The 22,669-nt window shown below is 45.3% G+C and overlaps 1 protein-coding gene across 1 annotated transcript; it reads left to right on the top strand.

The window, feature by feature from the left end:
* Positions 1–1,472: 1,472 nt before the first annotated feature.
* Positions 1,473–21,617, top strand: ATP4B (ATPase, H+/K+ exchanging, beta polypeptide). The gene is made up of 7 exons (XM_006851524.1): positions 1,473–1,584; positions 10,037–10,165; positions 13,167–13,280; positions 13,487–13,686; positions 16,509–16,568; positions 19,740–19,838; positions 21,456–21,617. The coding sequence occupies exons 1-7, from the start codon at positions 1,473–1,475 to the stop codon at positions 21,615–21,617; spliced, it is 876 nt and encodes a 291-aa protein (XP_006851587.1).
* The last annotated feature ends 1,052 nt before the right edge of the window (positions 21,618–22,669 follow it).

The following is a 22,669-nucleotide window of genomic DNA, read 5'->3' as shown; positions in this document are numbered from 1 at the left end:
GATTGTCCTTCCCAATGCATTACAAACACTAAGAGCAACAATGGCCAGAAGGTTCGCCTATGGACAACCAGTACATGCGTTATTTCACAACTCTGTGAGGTAGGTCTTTTTTTTTTTTTTTTTTTTTGGGGGGGGTGGTGTTGTTTTTGTTTTTTTTGATGTACACAACAACCCCTCAGGAATATATAAATCATTTAAACAACCAAAGGACTCATTTGGCCAGCCTACATCCTGGCCGCCAGCCCACAGCCTTTCTCTTTCCTTGAGTCTAGAGTCCTCAGCTGCTCCCTCTCTCCATGCCCTCATCTCTGCCTCCATCTCTGGTGTTGCTGCTTCTCTGGTTAGGTTCCCACATTCTCCTCATGCTCTTTGCCCTTGATGGTCCTAGGGTCCTCTATTTCTGGACTGTAAAATTAACTACTCCCCCTTTTATGTTACAAAATTTCTACCTTTACAGTGTGACAATCGCAATTAGTCATGATAACAATTACTACTGAATCATAAGAATCCTATCCCCAACTATTTTTAACCAGATCCCTCTAGACAAGATGAAAACTACTCAGTGGGGATTCTACCTTCCCCGCACACTCTGAAACTAAACTCCCTCTTGAAAACTTGTAAATCAGCCACTTTGTGCCTTTATAGGCCCCCGCTTCCCCATTTTAGGTAGCCAATGTCTAAGTTGCCCATCCCTATCAACCCTATATACAGATGGGATAGGTTTGATCCTTGATGTGAAGACTCCTTCCCTCTCGGTTGTTATTTTGAGCTACTACATCCATAAGTACAGGTCAAGTTCATCAAATTGTAGCAATTTACACTTGTTTCCTTTATCAAATTTCTTTATCTTCCTCTGTCAAGTTCTGATCATCAAGCCATCAAAGCTAAGTCGAATGGGTACTATCTTATCTGCAAGTGTGGGTGTTCTCGTGCGTCTCCCCTGTGAGGTGATCTTGGAGGAAGGTGGAGGAAGTCAGTCACAGGTCACTAGCTAGCTCAAGTTCACAAACCTAGCGAAGGTCCGTTCAAGGACTCACATTCAGGTTTGTTCTAAGTCTGATGTGCTTTTTATATTTTCTTCCTTCAGGAAATAAATGAATGGGGTAAAACTTAGTAACTGTATGTTTTAGTCAAGAAAGTGCTTCTCCTTGTCACTGTCAGACTATAAAGTTATCAGTCAAGGACACCCCAAAAAGCAGAGGAGTGGCCCAGGTTTGTCCTGGGAGAGTAAGTGGAGGGCACTTGATAAGATGAGAACCTTGCTGTGTCCGCCAAGTCCGCACACAAGCCCTCATGTTTGGAAAGGGTGATATCTGAAGGCTGGATAACACCTCTAGGGTACTTTCCTTGGAATCTAATTACCCACAATTCCTTTGACCTCTAAAAAAAGGAGACTATAAAAACCCATAGAAAGGGATTTTCTTTTCTCAATCTGAGCTACAAGTAGACGCTCCCATTCTTCAGGCGGGATAATGGCGGCTTTACAAGAAAAAAAGACCTGCAGTCAGAGGATGGAAGAATTCCAGCGTTACTGCTGGAACCCCGACACAGGGCAGATGCTGGGACGGACTCCATTTAGGTGGGGTACGTGCTGAGGACGGAGGGTGTTGGTGAGGCTGGTACTGTCAACTCAGTGAGCTCCAAGCCTGGGGGCTGAGGGTATGAAGGGGAAGAGGGACAGGGACTGTCTGAGACTGGTCCACAGAAGGTTCTGGAACGAAAAGGAAAGCAGGAGAGAAAACTATTCATTAGGAGAAGTTTGGAGCACGGGTGTATGCAGTGTCCCTTCTGGGCTTTATGTTCCTCAAGGAGGGAAAACTCAGGGATTTTCATCAGATGAACTCAAAGGTCCGTTTCAGCCCTGATCTTCTCTGATTCAGTGTGTGCCAATTCTGAGAATTAGCCTGTGTCCCAACTTTGGTAGGCTTATATTTGAGATCAGCATTTATAATGATTTAAACAGAATCTGCAAAGTAGTAGTTCTTTGATCAAATAGGTGTGGGACTCAAGGATTTAGTTAAGTTAAAATAATTGCTTTATTTGCAGACTATTCTAAACTCTCAGTGTGCTAATGTGTACTGGAAGACGTTGTATGTGAACGTCCCAAATGTATTAAGCACGGGATCCCTTTCTCCAAGGGTTGCTGTTAAGAGTTCTGGGATCCTTTCTGATTCCTAGTGGCCCGTGTGACAGAGTGGAGCTTCCCTATAGAGATTTCTAGACTGTAGCCTTTAGAGATCAGACCACCAAATGTTTCTTCTTGCAGAGCCTCTGGGTGGGTTCAAATGCCAACCTTTTGATTCACAGTCCAGTGCTTACCATTTGCCTCAGAGAGCTCCTTGACACAGGTGTCTCTCTTAAACCCTTCCTGAAACTAAGGCTCTGCTGCCTAGAACCTAGATGCCCGCTGCCAGCTGAGAGAGTTAGCCTCGCTTCCTCATCCTGGCACTAAACCAAAGCCAACCTACTGTCACTAAGCTGGTCTCCACTGAGCCAATCCCGGCTCAAAGCGACTCCATATAGGGTTTGTTGTTGCTGAGTGCCATCGAGTCAGTTCTGACCTAGAGCGATCCTGTGGAGGGTTTCCAAGCAGTAGCTGGTGGGTTTGAACCACTGACCTTTCAATTAGCAATACAGTGCTTATCCTATGGTGCCACACCAGGGCTCCTATATAAGGTTTGTTGTTGTTGTTAAGTGCCAGCTGTTGAGTTGGTTCCGACTTGTAGCAACCCTATGTAGGGTTTCTGAGGAGCGACTGGTGAATTTGAACCACTGACCTTGTGGTTCAAACTGACCTTGAGGTCCAGTGCTTATCCTACAGTGCCACCCCAGGACTCATACGAGGTTTATTGTTGTCGTTGATTGTAAATCTTGACGGGAGCAGACAGCCTCATCTTTCTCCTACAAGTCTTGAACCGCTGACCATGCCGTTAGCAGTCTAACCTAACCCACAGCACCACCAGCCTCCTTCATCCTGGCACAGAGGTGAGGTCACCGAGGCTCCTTCTTTACTTGTTTAAAAGCAAAAGTAAAGACTTGTCTGATTGAAGATTTCTTTACAAGTTACTGTGAGGGTTAATATGTCCTTACTAAGGCAAATCTATAAAGAACAAAATCTATTTCTAAATGTCCACCTCAACCAAATTTGTTGTTGTTACGTGCCGTAACAACTCGATTCTGACCCATAGCAACCCTGTATAGGGTTTCCAAGAAGCAGCTCGTGAGTTTGAACTGAACTTGCAGTTCAAATGACTCTTCAGTCTGATGCATTAGCCCACAGCACCACACCAAGACTCTTCAGCCATATTTAATGGAGGGGGCAGGGATTCCTCTTGAAAAGCCATCTCAAATCCTAACAATGGGATGCAATATTGGCATTAGGAATGGTGCTCCTATGACAAAATCCTTGGAGACTGTCTGCCTATGTCTGAAAACAGGAAGAATGCAGTTTCTGCTCCTGTAAGCTGTGAAGGACTATTCTCTTCTAAGAAAGAAAGATGAGTTAAACATGATCCTAACTCCTCACCTGCTGGACAAGTCCCCAGGTGTTGCAAATGATGTGCTTAACTAGTGACCTAGAGGTTGGCCGGTCAATCCCACTCAGGGTCAATGCAGAAGCAAACTCCTAGTGATCTACTCCCATGAAGATTACAGTTTAAGAAAGCCCTGTGGGATCATTCATTCTGTTCTGTTCTTGATGGCAACTGTTTTGTTCTTTCACCACCTAGAAAACTCAGTGCTATCCTTTGGTCCCATCTCTCTCCTTCCTTGCTCATCAGTGCACAGCCCCAGAGCAACTATCTGCATCTCACTTGGGAAAATGGTCTAAATGCAGAGCACTCAGGCCTGCCTCAGGCCCCAAGGCAAAATCCACATTTCACAAGCTGCTCAGGCGATTCTTGGGCTTAGGTTAGTTTGAGAAGCACTGCTCTGGGGTACAATTCCTGACGGCCTAGTTTCAAAGTGGTGAAGGAGAAATGAAGAAAAATGCTTCATTCTTTCACCAAAACCAGATTGTAGACAAAACTGTACTGATTTCCTAGAGCTTGCTACAATGTGAAGAATACCTCCTGGGGCAAACTAACTGATCCCAACCTCACAGCAGTTTGTTGAGTATTTAGTGTATGCACGGGGCCCTAGAGCGGTGCAAACCGGTAAGCACTGGCTGTTCACCAAAAGGTCAACGGTTCGAGTCCACCCGGAGGCACCTCCAAGAAAGGCATGGTTATCTACTTCTGGAGGAAAAAAAAAATCAACCAATAAAAACCCTGTGGAGCTCAGCTCAACTCAGACCCACAGGTGGTCAGTAAGAGTTGGTGTCCACTCCATAGCAGCCGGTCTTTTGTGCATGTGTGTCTCTGTGCACGCAAAGTTCAAAATACTAATGCGAAAGGAGGTGTCATGATAGCGTTTATGTTACACTTGTTGTTGTTGTTAAGTGGCATCAAGTCGGTCCTGACCCATAGTGACCTTGTATAGAGTTTCTGAGGAGAGCTGGTGAGTTTGAACCATTGACCTTGCTGTTCAAACTGACTGCAGTACAGCGTGTTAGCCCACAGAACCACACCAGGACTCCATATTACACTGTTGTTGTTGTTATGTGCCATAACATAACATAGTTCCGACTCATAGCGACCCTGTACAGGGTTTCTGAGGCTGTAAATCTTTACGGGAGCAGAAAGCCTAGTCTTTCTCCCGCAGAACAGCTGGTAGTTTAGAACTGCTGACCCTGAGGTTTGCAGCCTGATTCGTAACCACTACACTACCAGAGTTCCTTCATATGACACTAGAGCAACTTAAAATATAAGGTTGTTGTTAAGTGGCATCTAGTCAGTTCCCGACTCATAGCAACCCTGTATAGGGTTTCCGAGGAGCAGCTGACCTTTTGGTTCGCAGTTCAGTGCTGATCCTACAGCATCACACCAGGAGTCCTAAAATATAGTAAATACCGTAAAAGAAATAAAAAACCAAAATTGCTAAAGACAAGAGATTACTTACAAGGGAGGCAGGGCAGATGGTAAAACAACCAGGTCCATTTGTGGCATAAACATCATTACTTCCGCCTAGGGCTTAAAGGAGAGAAAGCATTTCCGCAGGCACATGGAGAGGGGAAGGGACATCACTGTTGGGCTCAGATGACCTGTGCAAAGACTCTGGGCAGCAGAGCTGGACGGAAACCCAGGAGACACACTAGGTTCCCATGTGGGCAGGTCACAGTCATGGGTATGGGCATCTGAAGGGAAAGTCAGGGTCAGGAGTGGCTCTCCACCCCGTACCTTTCTCTCAGGAAGCCCAGTCTTCTGAGCAACTCGCTTGCTTCTGAGAAACCTCAGTCTCCCCGGGCTGCAGGGCCTTGCAGAACATGCTAGAACTGTCGTACACTGGGGCCTCAGTGTTTGGGGGGGTGATCTCAGAAGCCAAGGAAAGTAGACGTCAAATAGAATGATAAAAGCACAGAGGTGCTTTAGTCTCCTTTAAAAAGGCTGCGTAGAGGAGGAGCCTTTATTAATGCACACATAGTGTGGCGCTGTGGGCTAATGCGCTGGACCACAAGGTTGGTTGGAACCGCAAGTACGGCAATTCAAGCTCACCAATACAGGGTCACTATGGGTTGGAACTGACTAGACAGCACTTAACAACAACGTATAAACCAGTTGAAACAGTAAGCGGGATACTCTGAAGTCTGTAATGTTAGTTATTGTTAAAGTCATTATTCTTTGGGGCAAGTTCCTTCCCCATCTGAAGTTGATTTAACCTTCTATATACCTTGGGTTTTTGTTGTGTTTCTGGTTACAGAGGGCACTATGGCAATCATTACAATCGCTCATATATACATGTGCTTGTCATTGTTGTTAGGGATGGAAGTCTGTTCCGACTCCGATCCACCCTCTACAGAGTTTCGGAGGGTTTCAATCTTTGTGGGAGCAGGAAGCCTCATCTTTCTCCCCCATACACTTAACTTTTTGTTGTTGGTGTTGAAAGTGCCATCGAATCGGTTCTGACTTATAGCAACCCTGTGTAGGGTTTCTGAGGAGCAGCTGGTGAGTCTGCTTGAGTACTTATCCTACAGTGCCACACCTGTGTGTGCTTGGTATATGCCAAACTTTGTTTTAAAGACTTTATCTATAAAAGCTCATTTACTCTTCATAATCACCCTGGAGTCCTGGTGTGGCATTGTAGAATTAGCACTCGATCCCAAGGTCACTTTGAACCACAAGGTCAGTGGTTCAAACTCACCAGCAGCTCTTTGGAAACCTTATCCAGGGTCGTTATGAGTTGGCACTGACTCCATGGCACTTAGCAGCACCAGCAAGCACATATACGTGTCAGCTATTATAACTATTGCTACACAACCACCAAGGAGCTCTGGTAGCGTAGTGGTTATGAATTGGGCTGCGAACCGCAAGGTCAGCAGTTCAAAACTACCAGCTGTTCCACAGGAGAAAGATGAGGCTTTCTGCTCCCATAAAGATTTACAGCCTTGGAAACCCTGTACAGGGTCTCTATGAGTCGGAACCAACTCCACGGCACACAGCCACCAGCGATACAACCACCACCACTACAACAATCACCCCATAAGTTAGGTAGGATATTCAGCCCCATTTTTCAGATGGGGAAGCTGAAGTGCAGAGATGTGAAGTAACTTGCCAACCCAGGACAGGAACCCAGACCAACTGGCTTCAAAACAACTACTCTCCCAGCTGCTATACTGTTCCGCTACCACACGTACTAGTAATTCTCATGTTTACTTCTTTTCACCATTTTTATGCTAACTAAAACATGCTCAGCCCACTGTGTGGAAGAGAGCAGGAAAGACAGTCAGTTGGAAAGTGCTGAGAACAGCAATACATGGAGAATACGCTGTCTGGGCTGAAACCACAGCTCTGCGTTGGGCAAGTTTTAACGCAAGTCTTCTAAACCTCTGTTTCCCAGTAAAATGAGGTGATGGGCTTTCTCCTAGAGTTGTGAGGAATGAATGGGATGGTCTGTGTGAAGTGTCTGGCAAAAGTTGCTGTGCATCTTGTCTGCCTCTTTATTTGTTGTTATTGTAAAGTGTTCCGACCCATAGCGACCCCGTCCGTGTAGGGTTTCTAAGGAGCGACTGGTGAGCTTGAACTATTGGCCTTTTGGTTCAAACAACTTTGCAATCTGGTGCATTAACCCACAGCGCCACACCAGGACTTGTCACGTTCATGCCTCCCTGCAACCATTGTGAATCACATAGTATGACTTATGCTGTGGAGGCCTGGTGTGGTGCTCTGGGATAAAAGCATTGGACCACAAAGTCGGTTTGAACCAGAAGGTCGTTGCCTCAAACTCAACAGCCACTCCAACTTGGCGGCACTTGACAACAACAACAACTTGACTCCTGGTGTGGTGCTGTAGGCGAACCACAAGGTCAGCAGTTCAAACCCACCAGCCTCTCCTCAGAAACCCTACAGACGGGGTTGCTATGAGTCGGAACTAACTTGATGGCGCTTAACAACACGTGCCAAGCACTGTTTTAAATATGAAGGATAAAGCAGTAAGCAAAGCACACAAAAATTCCTGCCTTCATAGAGCTTACATTCTAATTGGGAGAAAGCTGGAATTAAGAGGCGTGTCAGATGGTGACCCGACCCGAAGCGGGCAGAAGTGAGGGTCATGCAGGAAACAGGGGCCACTGCCCTGTGGTGGGAATGTGTCCCTCTTTTCTCTTGCTGCTCCCTCATTGCTCCATATTTGGAAGCACAAAACTAAAAGGAGTCTAAAACCAAGTTAATAAATGAACATCATAATCTATCTGACAAATACACACATGCTTGGGCATAGCAACCCAGCCCAAACATCTGCATCACAGATTCCCGGATTAGTAGAGAAAGGGCAAGGACAGGAAGTGCTGTCACTTGGCTCTTCTTCCACAACATGAGCTGAAGTCAGGGACTTAACTGAGGAGTGACCGTGATAAGTTATCATGAGAACTTTGGGGACGGGTCGGTGTTTGGCGAGACCCGGAGAGACAGGCTGATGTTACCAAGCTAATCTGGAAACCAACACAACACCCATTAAATGTAGTATTTCAGGTCATTACTCGTTGCTTCGAGCCACCCGGCCTCCCCACTGCCATCGTTGTCGCTGACTGATTTGGCCCCTGTCCTTTAATTACGTCTAGGGTCATTGGAGAATGAGTCACCAACAAGAATCTACACCCACATCACGAGGAAAGAAAAGAATGGGTCCACTTTTCCGGAAAGAATTAACCATAACAAGTATAAATACCTCTCTTCCTGATATTTTACTCCTAAAACCAAACTGCCTTGATAAATGCAAGTTCATTTAAAGATGGAAAGCTAAAAACTACCCAGCAAAGTCAATGTCCAGGATTCATGCATTAAAAACACCTCTTTCATTTCCCAGTTAATTCCATTTGGTTTTGACTCAGCAGGGAGAAACACACAGGTGTTTTTTACAATCAAGCAAAAATGAGCCCTTTTACCTGAATCGTCGGGATTCCTAGGGAAGATGGTTTGGGGAACGAGTATCAATTTTTAAGTGTTCCCATATCTCTCCTCCTCTCTTTGACATCAATACTAGAAGCCAGGTTGACAACGTGATTAAGACAGAAACTCGTGGTCCCCTCTACTTTTTAAATTGGCGCATCACTGCAATTCATTTTCTCTCCTAGAAAACACACGATGGAGTTGGCCCACGGGTCATGGGCAATAACACCTGGCTGGTGTCTATGATAAAGAACCTTGAGATATGTCTCTGGTGGTGCAGTGGACCACAAGATAAGTGGTTCAAATCCAGCAGTTGCTCCATGGGCAGAAGATGGGTCTGTCTGCTCCGATGGAGATTTACAGTCTTGGAAACCCCAAGGGGTAGTTCTACTCAGTTCCCTAGAGTCACTAGATGGCTACAGCAGTGGTTTCCCTGGTGTTGTTGTAAAGCGCCTGTGTAGGGTTTCCAAGGAGCAGCTGGTGAGTTTGAACTGCCAACCTTGCAGTTCACACGACTTTGCAGTCTGGCACATTAACCCACAGCACCACACCAGGACTCCAGGTACATGGGGTTATTTCTTTTAGGGAGGCGGTACAAAGACAAAACCTAGGAAGCTCCCCAAAGACAAGTTACCAGTGAAGTGCTATGAGCTCACAGATCTATATTAAACCTCAGCTCTGCCACTAGCTGTGACCCTCATTGGGAAACCTACCTAACCTCTCTGACCTTCCTTTTCTAAACAAAATGGGGTCAACACCTCAGAGTTAAATTGGAACAGTGTCTGCCAAGTGCCTTGTGGGTAGTAAGTGCCTTGTGGGTAGTCAGTGAATGCTAACTAATAAATATTACAATGATACACTTACTAGTAGAATCAAGTGTCTCTGAGACTGATGTTGTTCAGTGCCATTGAATTGGTTCTGACTCACAGCCACCCTGTATAGGGTTTTCAAGGAACAGCTGGTGGTCTGAACTAATCACAAGTTATTAGCAGTCCAGTGCTTATCCTACAGTGCCACACTAGGACTTTGTATCTGAGATTACACTTATGTAAGATGTCGGCTGAAGTGAAACAGCCCAACACAAAAGGTCACATGTGGTCTGAGTCCATCTTTGTGGACTAGCCAGGATAGGCAAGTCCCTAGATACAGGAAATGGACAAAGTTGTTGCCAGGGGCTTGAGGCGGAGAAGGTGGGGATGAAGGGGAATAATGGCTGCTTCACGAGTACAGGGTTAGCTTTTGGGGTGAATGAAGTGTTTTGGAACAAGACAGTGGTGGTGGTTATGTGACACTGAGAATGTACTGAATACCACTGAACTGTATACTTTCAAATGGCAAATTTTACTGTGGCGCTGCGGGTTAATGCGCCAGACTGCAAAGTCATTTAAGCTGCAAGGTAGGTGGTTCAAGCTCACCAGCTGCTCCTTGGAAACCCTATACAGGGTCGCTATGGGTCGGAATCGACTCGACGGCACTTAGCAACTACAATATTTTACCACAATTTAAAAAAAGTTCTCTTTTTTCCTGCTGCTTCTAATACTGTTTTCTCTTCCCAGTGTTGATCAGCCTGTACTACGTGGGTTTCTACGTGGTGATGACAGGGCTCTTCGCGCTGTCCATTTACACGTTAATGTGGACGCTCGACCCATACACACCGGACTATCAGGACCAATTAAAATCACCAGGTAAACATCAGACTTGAACTGCTTAGCCCAGGTAGACCTGGTGTGCTGCTGTAGGATGAGCACTGGACTGCAAGGTCAGTTTGAACTGCAAGGTTGGCGGTTCAAATCCACCAGCCGCTCCTCTACAGGGTCGCTGTGAGTCAACGGCACTAAAAAACAACAAAATAATAAGAATATCCAAAGATACTCAGACAGCGAGTGATACCTATAGCAAACCCGCAGCCAGTGACTATTCCATCCTGCATGCATACTCAACTGACATTAAATCCTCTCTTCCCCGGAATAAAGCCCAGAGAAGCAAGCACTTGCCTGGGTCCACAGGGCTGACAGTGGAGACAGCACTAAAAGGGGCCTCTGTCCTCCTGTCTGCAAGGACCCCGGAGGCAGGCTACCTAACTGGCTTTTGGAAAACATGCCAAATGCTAGACGGTCTCTCAGTTCAGACAACCCCAAATTATAAAGTCTGACTTTGGCTTTAGTTCTAATTATTAAAACAGAAGGTTTTTTGTGATAGAGAGGGGGAAGGGGGGAGCACAGGATTTATATTCACTTACTTGATATGCTTATATATGCACATAGAAAATTCCTGGGAGGACAGACAAGAAATGATGAATACAGGGTAGACCCAGGAATGAAGGAACTGGGGCAGGGAAAGAGTGTTTGCTTTCCATTTACTGTGTTTCCCTATTGGATGAATCTCTTCTGTGGAATTGTATGACCTTTATAATAATCTATTAAAATTCAGAACATTCCTTTTTCTTTATGTGCCATACTCTGCTCTGGACAATGACAAAGGCTTCAGCCAAAGGTTCAAAATGGCGGACTGAGCATACACTCAGATAGGAAGTAGTTACTTAACAAAACCACAACAGACCAGAAATGGTTTAGAAGGTCAGATTGACCACAAATACCAAAGGCAAGAAAAAGAAAAACACCATCCAAAATATCACCTGGCAAAGCCATGCTTCCAAAGGAGCCCAGAGAAGCCCGAGGCTGGGAGCCCACAGGTGTAGCGGAGGTTGGCGATCCTGCGGACCACTGCAGGTTTGGAAACACACTGTCACCATGAGTCAGAACCAACTCGATAGCAAAGAGCGACAACTCACACACTGGAATATTAAGTAACCTCTGGGGGAAAATGTGGCAAGCTGATAAAAGCTTCCAAAGAAGTTTACAACTGGTATTGGGGGAGTGGGAATTAACACATTAACACATAATGTAGATTGTTGTTATTGTTAAGTACAGAGGAGTCTTCTCCACTCATAGCGACCCTGTATAGGGTTTGCGAGGAGCAGCTGGTGTGGTTTGAACTGCCGACCTTGTGGTTTGAACTCAAGGGCTGATCCTACAGTGCGACACCAGGATAAACAAGATCATACTATAATATGGATTTGTTGTTTTTGTTAAGTGCCACTGAGTTGGGTTCAACTCCTAACGACACCGTATAGGGTTTCTGAGGAGCAGCTGGTGAGTTTGAACTGCCAACCTTGCGGTGTAAACCAAATTTGCGGTCTAATGCTTATCCTACAGCGCCACACCAGTACACCATAATATGGGTGGTGGTGGTGGTGGTGTGCCGTGGAGTCGGTTCTGATTCACAGCGACGCTATAGAGGGTTTCCGAGGCTGTAAATCTTTACAGGAGCAGAAAGCCTCATCTTTCTACCATGGAAAAGCTGGTAGTTTCGAACTGCTGACCCTGAGGTTAGCAACCCAACTCGTAACCACTGTGCTACCAGAACTCCTAATAATCTGGATAATATCTTATTTATGTAACAACAAACACATACCTATGACACACACATGCTCATTTCTGGATCTGTGTGCAGAAAAGGGCGCACACTAAACTATTGAGACTGGAGAAAGGAGCTCTTGGCTGTTAACTTCCTGCTCAGCTTTAGTATTGTTTTTGTCACTTACCACGAACATGCTACACACCTAAGCAAAACCAGAGAAGACTTTTCAAATGTGCGTTAAAACACAATTTCACTTAGAAACTGTTTCAAATTCTGGATTACTTGTCACTGCTACCGGGAGCGACAAAAACGCGTAAGCGCAGCTGAGGTAGCTGCTTCCTCAGGTAGAGAAGGAGAGACCGTCTTGTCTTACAGATCAAAGTTGCTCATCGTGAGGCACATTTCCAGAACTGGCCACCCCACCCGGGGTAGTGAGGGAGCTATGCAAGTTCAAAAGAGAAGTGCGACAGTCCAGAGTCTACCAGGGACACATGCTACTGTGAATAACATACTGAACATACGGTTTCTTGTTCGGTGTCTAGCGAGCATGTGTTCCACTTAGCTTCAGTGAGCACTCAGGAGATTCTAATCCTTCAGTGACACAGTGTTAACATTCTTGGCTGCTGACCCACAGCCTAGAGGTTTGAGTCCACGCAAAGGTGCTGCGGAATAAAGGCCAGGTGATCTACTTGTGAAAACTCTGAGAACCTGTTGGAGCACAGTTGTGACACACACAGGGTCTGCGTGAGTCTTGAGTCGGCCCATCTGTAACTAGTTGGTTGGTTGTTGTTGTTACGTACCGTGGAGTCGGTTCTGACTCATAGTGACCCTGTACACTGTTTCCGAGGCTGCAAATCTTTACGGGAGTAGAAAGTGTCATCTTTCTCCCGCAGAACAGCTGGTAGTTTTGAACTGCCGACCTTGAGGTTAGCAGCCCGATTCGTAACCACTACGCTGCCAGAGTTGATTGGTGGTGGTTTTTAATTTCTCTCCGCGATATGGCCTTTTCTCCTGGCCTTGCTGTCAAGTTTAACTTGAATCTAAATAAACTGAGAGAGGATGTCCGGTTTGAAGATTTCCTCCCTGAAATCCTGAAGAGCTTTAGAAGAGGTGTGTCCCGGCTTCTGTAGACACTCATTACACATTGTTGACTCAAATTATCCCAAACTGTACCTGTGAAGGTGGGGCGGTTCTGTATTCTACTCATCATCTTCATAGCTAACTGTATGAAGACACTAAACAGAAGCATGATGTTCTCTTTTCCAGGAGTAACCTTAAGGCCAGATGTCTATGGGGAGAAAAGTCTGGAAATTTTCTACAATGTTTCTGATAATAAAACCTGGACCGACCTAACGTATACTCTTCACAAATTCCTGGAGGGTAAGATTAAAAAACAAAACAAGACGTCGTATGGTCTTGTTGTTAATTTCTAAATTAAATTGAATTCAGAAGCTTGAAGCTATGTCAGTAGTTAACTAAAGGTTGGTTGGGATGAAAACCCTGTTTATGAGAGCAGGTAAGGATACCAGCAGGGGACACGCTAGGTCACGACACGTACTCATTTTGTGCCTTTGTGATCTGGGCAGACTATTCTCCGGCAGTCCAGGAAGCCAACAAAAACTGCTCTTCAGAGAAATACTACTTCCAGGAAAGTTTTGAGGCTCCTAACCACACCAAGTTCTCCTGCAAGTTCACAGCAGATATGTTACAGAACTGCTCGGGTCTGACGGATCCTAACTTTGGCTTTGAAGAAGGGAAGCCTTGCTTCATTATTAAAATGAACAGGGTGAGTATCCAGAGTTAAGTCTGAGACCAAATGGGAAAACTTCTCAAACCAGACGCTGAAATAGCAGAGATTGTGATGTTTAACTGCTGCCCGTCACACCAAGGAACAGATGGTATCTTACCCAGGATTTCTAGCAAGTGGCAGAGCTGGGATTTGAACCTAAAACGACTGTCATGCCCTGTACCCCTTTGGCCCTGGGAGAAACACATGTGCCCATCTAGTGTGGCTAGTGAGCTTACCCCAAAATACAAATTCAAAGCCATCCATTCAGACACAAGTATATAGCATTGGGATATTGTCGGGCAGAATACGGTCCTTTAAGGTTAGGACCTGCCTTCCTAGCTCCTTGGAGAAAGATATGTATGAAGCAGTCAGGCATAATTCTGGTTTCAGACTTGAAGAGGATTTGGATACCATCTAGTGTGGGGCTTACAACACAAATCATTTACACATAGTCATAGTAGTCATTATGCATTTGGCATTTACTAAGCATTTCAGAGTCAGGCACTGGAAGTGCTGGGGTATCAGAGGTGTTTGAAGTAGACCTGATTTCTCCCCTGGCCATAAAAAGCAAATAATGCAAAGGGCCCGAGGTAGCACTAACCTAGCCATGAGGTGCGGGCACTATTTACTCTCCATTTTGAAACTTAATCCACTGGCATACACATCGAATGTCCTTGCTTTGAGCTGTTAATAAGTTGATAAGACTAGTTACCCTGGACTCCCCAGCAGGCCTGAGTTGACAGATGTCTCTGGGAGTGACTGGGTAGTAAAAGTGGTTAAGTGCTCAGCTGCTAACCAAAAGGTTGGAGGTTCTTTACCCAGAGGCACCTAGGAAGAAAAGTCTGGTGATATCCTTACAAAAAACCAGCCGCTAAAAATGCTTTGGAACCCATGTCTACTGTGACACACGTGGAGTTACCATGAAGAGGAGCCAACTTGCCACCAGCTTGTTTTAATTGTTGTTGTTAAGTGCCGTCGAGTCGGATCCGACCCATAGCGACCCTGTACAGGGTTTCCGAGGCTGTAAATCTTTACGGGAGCAGAATGCCTCATCTTTCTCCCGCGGAGCGGCTGGTTTTAATAGTTGTGGAGAATACACGGTGGGCTCCAGCTCTTCCTGGAAGGGAAAGTCTAAGGCTGGAGAAGTTGGGGGAAGATTTGTGGGAAGGCAGGCCCTGTGCGGAGCCCTTGGCACAAAATTGTTGTTGTTATGTGCCGTGGAGTTGGTTTGACTCATAGCGACCCTGTACAGGGTTTCCGAGGCTGTAAATCTTTACAGGAGCAGAAAGCCTTATCTTTTTCCCATGGAACAGCTGGTAGTTTCGAACTGCTGACCTTAAGGTTTCATAACCACTATGCTACCAGAGCTTCCTTTGGCACAAAATAGGTGGAAATAAAGGGCTGGGGTTTCAGATGGGAGGGCGAGTAAAGGAGTGGGTTTGGACAACCACAAGGCGTGTTTGGAAGGCTGCAAACTAACCAGAGTGATAGAAGAATGTTTATGTAAAGAACTCAAAATGAAGTTAGAAACTAAACTACATAAGGAGGGAAAAGAGAAGAATGGTGCTTGTGGGTAAGTGTTGGCCTGCTGTGACTCCGTAGGATAAGCACTAGACTGCAAGGTCAGTTTCAACAGCAAGGTCGGTGGTTCAAACTCACCAGCCACTCCTTGGAAACTCTACACAGGGTCGCTATGGGTCGGAATTGACTCGACGGCACTAACAACAACAACTGTCCCGCTGTGGTGCTGTAGGGTAAGCGCTGGACCACAAGGTCAGTGGTTCAAACCCACCAGCTGCTTCTCAGAAACTCTCTACAGGGTTGCTATGAGTTGGAATCAACTCAACAGCAATGAACAACAATTACTCTTTAGGAGTCCTGGTATGGCGTTATAAGCACTGGACTGCTAACCGCAAGGTCTGTGGTCCAAACTCACCAGTCGCTCCTTGGAAACCTTATCCTGCATCATTATGCGTCAGAACTCCCTCAACAGCACTTAATGTTACACCATAGGATAAACACAGGACTATGGATCTCAAGGTTGGCAGTTCTATCCCACCAGCTGCTTTGAATAAGAAAGATGAGGCTTTCTACTCCTGCGAGGATTTATAATCTCGGAAATCCTGTAAGGGTCGCTATGAGTTGGCATCAACTCGACAACATTAACAATTACAACCAGGCACTCGGCTCTCTATTCATACATTATGATAGGGCCAAGCTTGGAAGTCACACTAAGAAATCTAGAGTAATGGTGAAGATCACATGGTATGGACCATGTCAACTTAGGGTTCTGTTTTAGCTCTGCCACTTAGCAGCAGGGTGAGCCAGGGCAAAGATCCTTCTTTATATCCTAGGTCAAGACGACTCAGGAAGGCTTGGTTTTGCCTTAAACATATGAGTGGCTTATATTTACTAAGACCCATGGTGGTGCTGACAGATGAGCATTGGATTGCTAACTGCACGGTTGGCGTCTCAAACTCTCCAGCCATTCTGCAGGACAAAGATGTTTACTCCCTTAAAGATTTAGTCTTGGAAACGCCAAAGAGTGTTGCTAGGAGTTAGAATCTACTCCATGTCAGTAGGTTCTGGGGTTTGGAATATTCATTAGGGGTTTATTAGAATAGGCACCACTAACCAGACTAAAGGTAATGTTATAATTTTCTCATTCCCCAACTGGAAAGTCCTCAGGATGTCTCAACCCTGAAGCTCCAGTAGGAAGCCAAACTGGACTTTGTTTTACCTTCAGACATTCGCACAAGAGTAAGGGTGTTCCAGGTTGGGTGCATCTATGTATATAAATGCTTTTCCCCTTCTGCTAGATTGTCAAGTTTCTCCCCAGCAACAGTACCGTTCCTCCCAAAGTGGACTGCACATTCCTAGTGAGTATTCATCTTTTCTTGCCCAGTCCTTGTTTCTATAATAACTTGGGGATTTAGCTCTGTCTTTCAAGCTGTTTCAAAACAGAAGTGGTTAGGAGGGGGCTTTGTTTAGAGTTAGACTATAAAACTTATGGGAATAACTTTACATGTTTTCTCTGATAAGATCCTGAATTTTTAGCCTAGTAATTCTGGTGTGGCACTGTGGGTTAATGCGTCAGACTGCGAAGCCATTTGAACTGCAAGGTCGGTGGTTCAAGCTTACCAGCTGCTCCTTGGAAACCCTATACAGGGTCGCTATGGGTTGGAATCGACTCAACGGCACTTCACAACAACAATAAGTCAGTTGTATAAATTGTGTGTGCCATTATTTCGGGTTTTGTTTCAGGCAGCAAAAACCCAAGAAGAAAATGTCTTTTATTGCTGTTTTGCTTCAAAGAGTGCATGGTAATAGTTGATTACTAACATAGTTTAGAATCCTTGGTGGTGATTTTGGGCAAGCAAGGTACTTCTATTACACGGTTTTGTTCTTTTGCAAAAACATGTCCAGCTTACCAATAGCCTTAGTAAACGTCGTTATGTGCCATCGAGTCGGTTCCAACCCATAGTGACCCTGTACAGGGTTTCTGAGGCTGTAAATCTTTACGGGAGCAGAAAGCCTCATCTTTCTCCCATGGAGCAGCTGGTAGTTTTGAACTGCCGACCTTAAGGTTCACAGCCCGATTCATAACCACTATGCTACCAGAGCTCCTTTGGTACCTTAGTAAATAGGGTATATAGGCTACTGAGAGTTGGTAGTCATATCAGCTTTATTCCAGTTGTTTTCCAAAACTAGTTTTAAAGCTTAAAATACATATATATTAAATTTGGTTTCATAAAAAAATTTCCCAAAGTTTCCTTTGACCTTTTTATCAGAAACCAAAAGTTCATCTGCTATGAACAACAATGGAGTGCTTGGGTATTACCTAGATACACTGCATCTCTTTAGTGTTCCTCATTTGCTCATGATTACCACTGGTCTTGTGTTTCTTTTAGTCATGTTAACCACATGTGTAAACTGACTCAAGATTTTAACAGACAAGAATGCAGTCTTCACCTAATTTTTAAGCTTAAACACTGGACAATGTGCTGATTCTGATGATGAAAGGAAACAGCTGTCAGGAAATCATGTTTATTACTCCCAGAGTGTCTCTCAAACCTGTAAAACCCTTGTGGCATATCAGTATGCATCAGCTGTGATGGCTTACATATTCATGGAGAGATAAACAAGCAAATGCCCAGTTTTATTATGTACAGGGGACTTCTAAGAAGCTAGTGTGGGCGCTGGGGGGGAGCTGAAATTCTTCCTGTACCATGTGTGCCGGGGGGGCCCGGACCGGGGCTCTCACAAGGGTGAAAGCGGAGCCTCCTTGATGCAAAAAGACCCCATCTACTTCCCGTCCTGAGCTGGGAGCCCGTCTATTTCGGGTTTGTGAACAGGGACTCTGTCTATTTCGGGCCCTGAACAGGGGCCCCGTTATTTCAGGTCTGTGGGGGACCCCGTCTATTTCGGGTCTGTGAATGGGGACCCCGTCATTTCCAGCTCCTACTCTGTCTGCAGCACAGGGACCTCGCGGACGAAGGGGGATTTTACAACATCACCTCACTAACACAACTATGACGCTGTGAGATCAGCACTAAACTGCTATCCACAAGGTTGCTGGTTCAAACCTACCAGCCGCTCCTTGGAAACCCTATAGGGGTTGCTATGAGTCAGAAAGGAGCTCTGGGAGTGTAGTGGTTGCAGTCGGGCTGCTAATCACACAATCAGCAGTTCGAAACTACCAAATGTTCTGCAGAAGACAATCAAAGCTTTCTGTTCCTGTAAATATTTCCAGCTTTGAAAACCCTATGCAGCGTCCCTAGGAATCGAGATCGACTCCACCGCACACCACCACCACGAGTCCAAACGGACTGACATCACCTAATAATAGCAGCAAATCGCAAGGTTAGAGGAGACAGGTGCTCATGCAGGCCGAGTCCACCACGGTGGCAAGTTCAAACCTCGGCTCTTCCAACAACCCCGAAGCACATCTGCCAGCCCAGATCCTTCAGGAGCGCGGCTTCAACTCCACCCCGGGCCTGGCCATGAGGAGAAGCTGCCTGGCTACGACTTTCTCTAGAGGTCGTGTGTGAGGGGCTGGTGAAAAGGGACCCCCAGACACCACCTACCCACTGGAGGTCATTTAGAGGGCCATGTACCCTAGGGGCCACCAGGGCCCCATCGGAAGTCTCCAGGGGCTGGGCCAAGGAGGGCCAAGGTGGTGTCTGCTGCCTTCCTGTCACGGGGCTGCCCTCAGCGGCACTGATGCCCTGGGCACCCTGCTTGTGCCACTTCTCCCAGCGTAGGGGGCAGCCTGGAGCTCAGCCACAGACTGGCTCTTGTGCTGCCTGGCATCCTGGTTACACTCTCGGTGTTTAATATCACACGCCTATGTGCCTTCGTTCCCTGCTGCTCTTATACGTGTCAGGGACACACGGCTCCACTCACCAGGTGGGGCCCCAGCTGTACCCACAGACAGCTGCTCACACACCCCAAACCTCGAGGGGACTTCTGGGTGGAGGCAGGCACCCTGCCCAATACTAGGTCCAGTATCTGACACTTGCCAAGACTGCTGCCCCCCACCCTCTTCTTCACCAACTACCTGGTACACCAAGTCCTGGCATCTTGCACCCCCTTTGTAATGTCTGCCAAGCATCTGACCTCCTCAGTTCAGAGGAACCTCCTACAAGGTGGAGACCCTGAAGTGGAAGCTAGGCATTAAGACTTTACCCACTAAAACATATACCAATGGGATATTTACACTTGTATACTTCTAGCTATCAGTATTTTATCAGCTTACAGTTTAATGCCTCAGATTTCCCCTGAAAATAGCAAATGAAATTGTGTATTTATGAAGAACTGTGGGGGAATTCCATTATCTATTTCTTTTTAATACCAACTCTTTGCCACCTCCTCAGCTTCTAACTATGACTTTAAAATGGTAAAGGTATACGCTTTGCTAAGTTACCAGCTGCTTTGTATGTACTCCCCAGTTAGATACCTTCCTCGTAAGACCTTGGAGCCAACTGTAAGTGCCATGGGTTCATGTCATACCTGCTGTCTCAATTCTGAATTGGTCTCTCCGCCCTCAGGAGGACCCCAAGGACACCCCACCCCTGGAAGTTGCATATTACCCACTCAACGCCACCTTCAGTCTACACTACTTCCCGTACTATGGGAAGAAAGCTCAGGTATGCTTTACTTTTCTAAACCTCGAATCACTGCACGTTGAGCAAGGTTTAACCAGAAGAAAGCAAGAAATGTTTTTATTTATAAAAATGAAACATGCTCACCGCTTCATGTTCCCCTATCCCATGCTCTCCTAACTACCTAAAAAAGCATTCCTCTCACAAAACAAATAGCAAATACAATTTTTTTGTTTTGAGAGCCTCCCAAAACCTAGACAAAAGCCTTGTCATCTTAAAGCATTTCTCCCATTATCTCGTGGTTTTTCCTATTTATTTTTCTATTCGTTTTAATCAAACATTGTGACGTTTAACTGACCACTGCTATTTTCTGTCCCTTCCAGACCAATCCTCGAAGTGGGGACACAGTTTTTATCCTAGTCAGTTCTGGAGAACACATGAAAGCTGATACTAAGTGTGTCCTGATCATTCTGTGTCTTCCTTAGAGATTGTTGTTAAGTGCTGTGGAGTTGATGCCAATTCATCATGACCCTGTATAGGGTTTCTGAGACTGTGCATCTTTGTGGGAGCAGAAAGCCTTCTCCTTCTCCTGCAAAGTGGCTGGTGCACTCAAACTGTCAACGTTGTGATTCACAGCCCAGTGCTTACTCTCTAGAGCCACCAAGTTCCTAATTCATGACTTTATATGTTTAAAAATTAAGCAGGTAACATCATGTTGGAGGAATTGTGTCCAGAGTAACAGATTCCCATTGTCAAATCCTAGACATTCTTTGGTAGCAAATAAGCAAAAACCAAACCCAACCCTCTGCTGTGGCATTGCTTCTGACTCACAGTGACCCCGGGTGGTGCAGTGAATTACTTACTATTGGTCCTTCTGATCCTAGTCTTTGTAAGTCCCACCAAATAACTGGGTGGGGCTATGCAAATGAGGTGCTTAGGGCCCACCAAGAGGAGTCATAGTCTTTTAACTCCCACCAAATGGTTAGGTGGAGCTATGCAAATGACGTGCTTATGGCCCACCAAAGGGATCGGACAGCGTGCCAATAATGTAAATCCAGAGTTGTTGTTGTTAGGTGCCTTCAAGTCAGTACCAACTCATAGTGACCTTATGCACAGCAGAACGAAACACTGCCTGATCCTGGGCCAACCTCAATACTATTGCCATGCTTGTCCTATCCAGAGATAGGCCATGCCTAAATAAGAAGCACTCTTGGTTCAGTTTTCTGGTATCACTACCAAACTTGTTGTTAAATGCCGTCAAGTTGGTTCTAAACGAACGGCTGGTGGGCTTGAACCACCAAACTTGCAACTCTAACAGACCTTGCAGTCCAGCCCATTAATCCACAGTGTCACATTAGGACTCCACCAATTTAACTAGATACTGATAGTTCCCTTGTTTATAAAAATACCCTCGATGGTTAAGTGCTGGGCCGCTAAGTGAAGGGTCAGCAGTTGGAACCCACTGCTGCTCTATGGGAGAAAAGAATTGGTGATCTGCTCCTGTAAAACGTATAGTCTAGAAACTCTGGGGCAGTTCTACTCTGTCCTGTGGGCTAACTTGAGTTGACTTGACCACACACAGCCACCTTTATTTATATGATTTTCCCCCTTGAATGACAAAAGACATTTTAAACATCTAAGCTTTTTGTACTTCTATTTCAGCCCCAGTATAGAAACCCTTTGGTTGCAGCAAAATTCCTCAACGTCCCCAAGAATACAGAAGTAACCATCGTGTGCAGAATCCTCGCAGAACATGTTACCTTCGACAATCCCCATGATCCATATGAAGGAAAAGTGGAGTTCAAACTTAAAATTCAGAAATAGACGAGCTAGTGCAGGTACACTATCATTTCAGTACGACTCAAGAAGATAGGTCACAGTCTACAGCCAAATTCAAAAAACCATCACCTACCTGGTTGGTCTTAAATGTACCAGCCGATTCTTCTCTAAATCACCATGAAAACATTTTCGAATGCTAATCCTACCGTCAATTTGGCAACTCTAGAGAGGACTTTAGGTGTAGAGTACTTACGGTTAGTATTGGCTATTTCTCATTAACTCTTTAGTCTTTTTCTCTAGATAGCATCTGTAGCTAAAATTAAAATGTTGAGCTAGCATCAGAACCATCGGCAGCAACTATCCGATTTAACAAGACAATACGATGACTCATCTCTTTCTATGTAAACCTCATTTTTTCTTACTAAAATTTACTGTAAAGTTCATACTTCAGTATGAACCATTACTCATATTAGTATGAAAATTACTAATGCACTGATGTAAAACACAGCTTAAGATAATGGACTTTCTGAATCTTTGCTTTCAAGACAGCCATTTCAAAAGTTGCAAAAACAAAACATATTGGAGTTATTTATTTCGATGCCAAACAATAAAAAACGGTATGTTTTCTGACATAGAACCAAAGCTAACGAAACATTAAACACTTTGTTTGAAAGCGTCTTTTTAACATTTTCAACGTAAGTCAGGAAAATCACCAAAATGATGTTGGTGTGGGAGTTGTCAAATCACGGCCAGTACAGCACAGAATAATTGCAGGACAAAAAGTCAGTATAATATGAAGAATACCACCAATTTGGCAGAATTAAAATAAAATTAAAAGCATGTTAACTTTTCCTGTCACTAGCGTAGTGGTTACAGATCGGGCTGTGAACCACAAGGTCAGCAGTTTGAAACTACCAGCTGTCCCGCGGAAGAAAGATGAGGCTTTCTGCTTCCGTAAAGATCTGCAACCTCGGAAATCCTGTACAGGGTCGCTGTGAGTCGGAACCAACTCCACAGCACATGACAACAACAACCCTCGTGAGGCTGGTGCTATTATTAAACCCATTTCACGGATGAAACTCAGGAAGACTAAAATC

The sequence above is a fragment of the Chrysochloris asiatica genome, unplaced genomic scaffold (genome assembly GCF_000296735.1).
Source record: "Chrysochloris asiatica unplaced genomic scaffold, ChrAsi1.0 scaffold00029, whole genome shotgun sequence".
Lineage (NCBI taxonomy): Eukaryota > Metazoa > Chordata > Mammalia > Afrosoricida > Chrysochloridae > Chrysochloris > Chrysochloris asiatica.
This window is presented reverse-complemented; position numbering and strand designations above follow the sequence as displayed.

Coding starts and splice junctions, on each gene's coding strand:
- ATP4B (XM_006851524.1), top strand. CDS start 1,473: ATGGCGGCTTTACAAGAAAAAAAGACCTGCAGTCAGAGGATGGAAGAA. Junction 1,585..10,036: donor ACGGACTCCATTTAGGTGGG/GTACGTGCTGAG, acceptor TTCTCTTCCCAG/TGTTGATCAGCCTGTACTAC. Junction 19,839..21,455: donor ACTATGGGAAGAAAGCTCAG/GTATGCTTTACT, acceptor CTTCTATTTCAG/CCCCAGTATAGAAACCCTTT.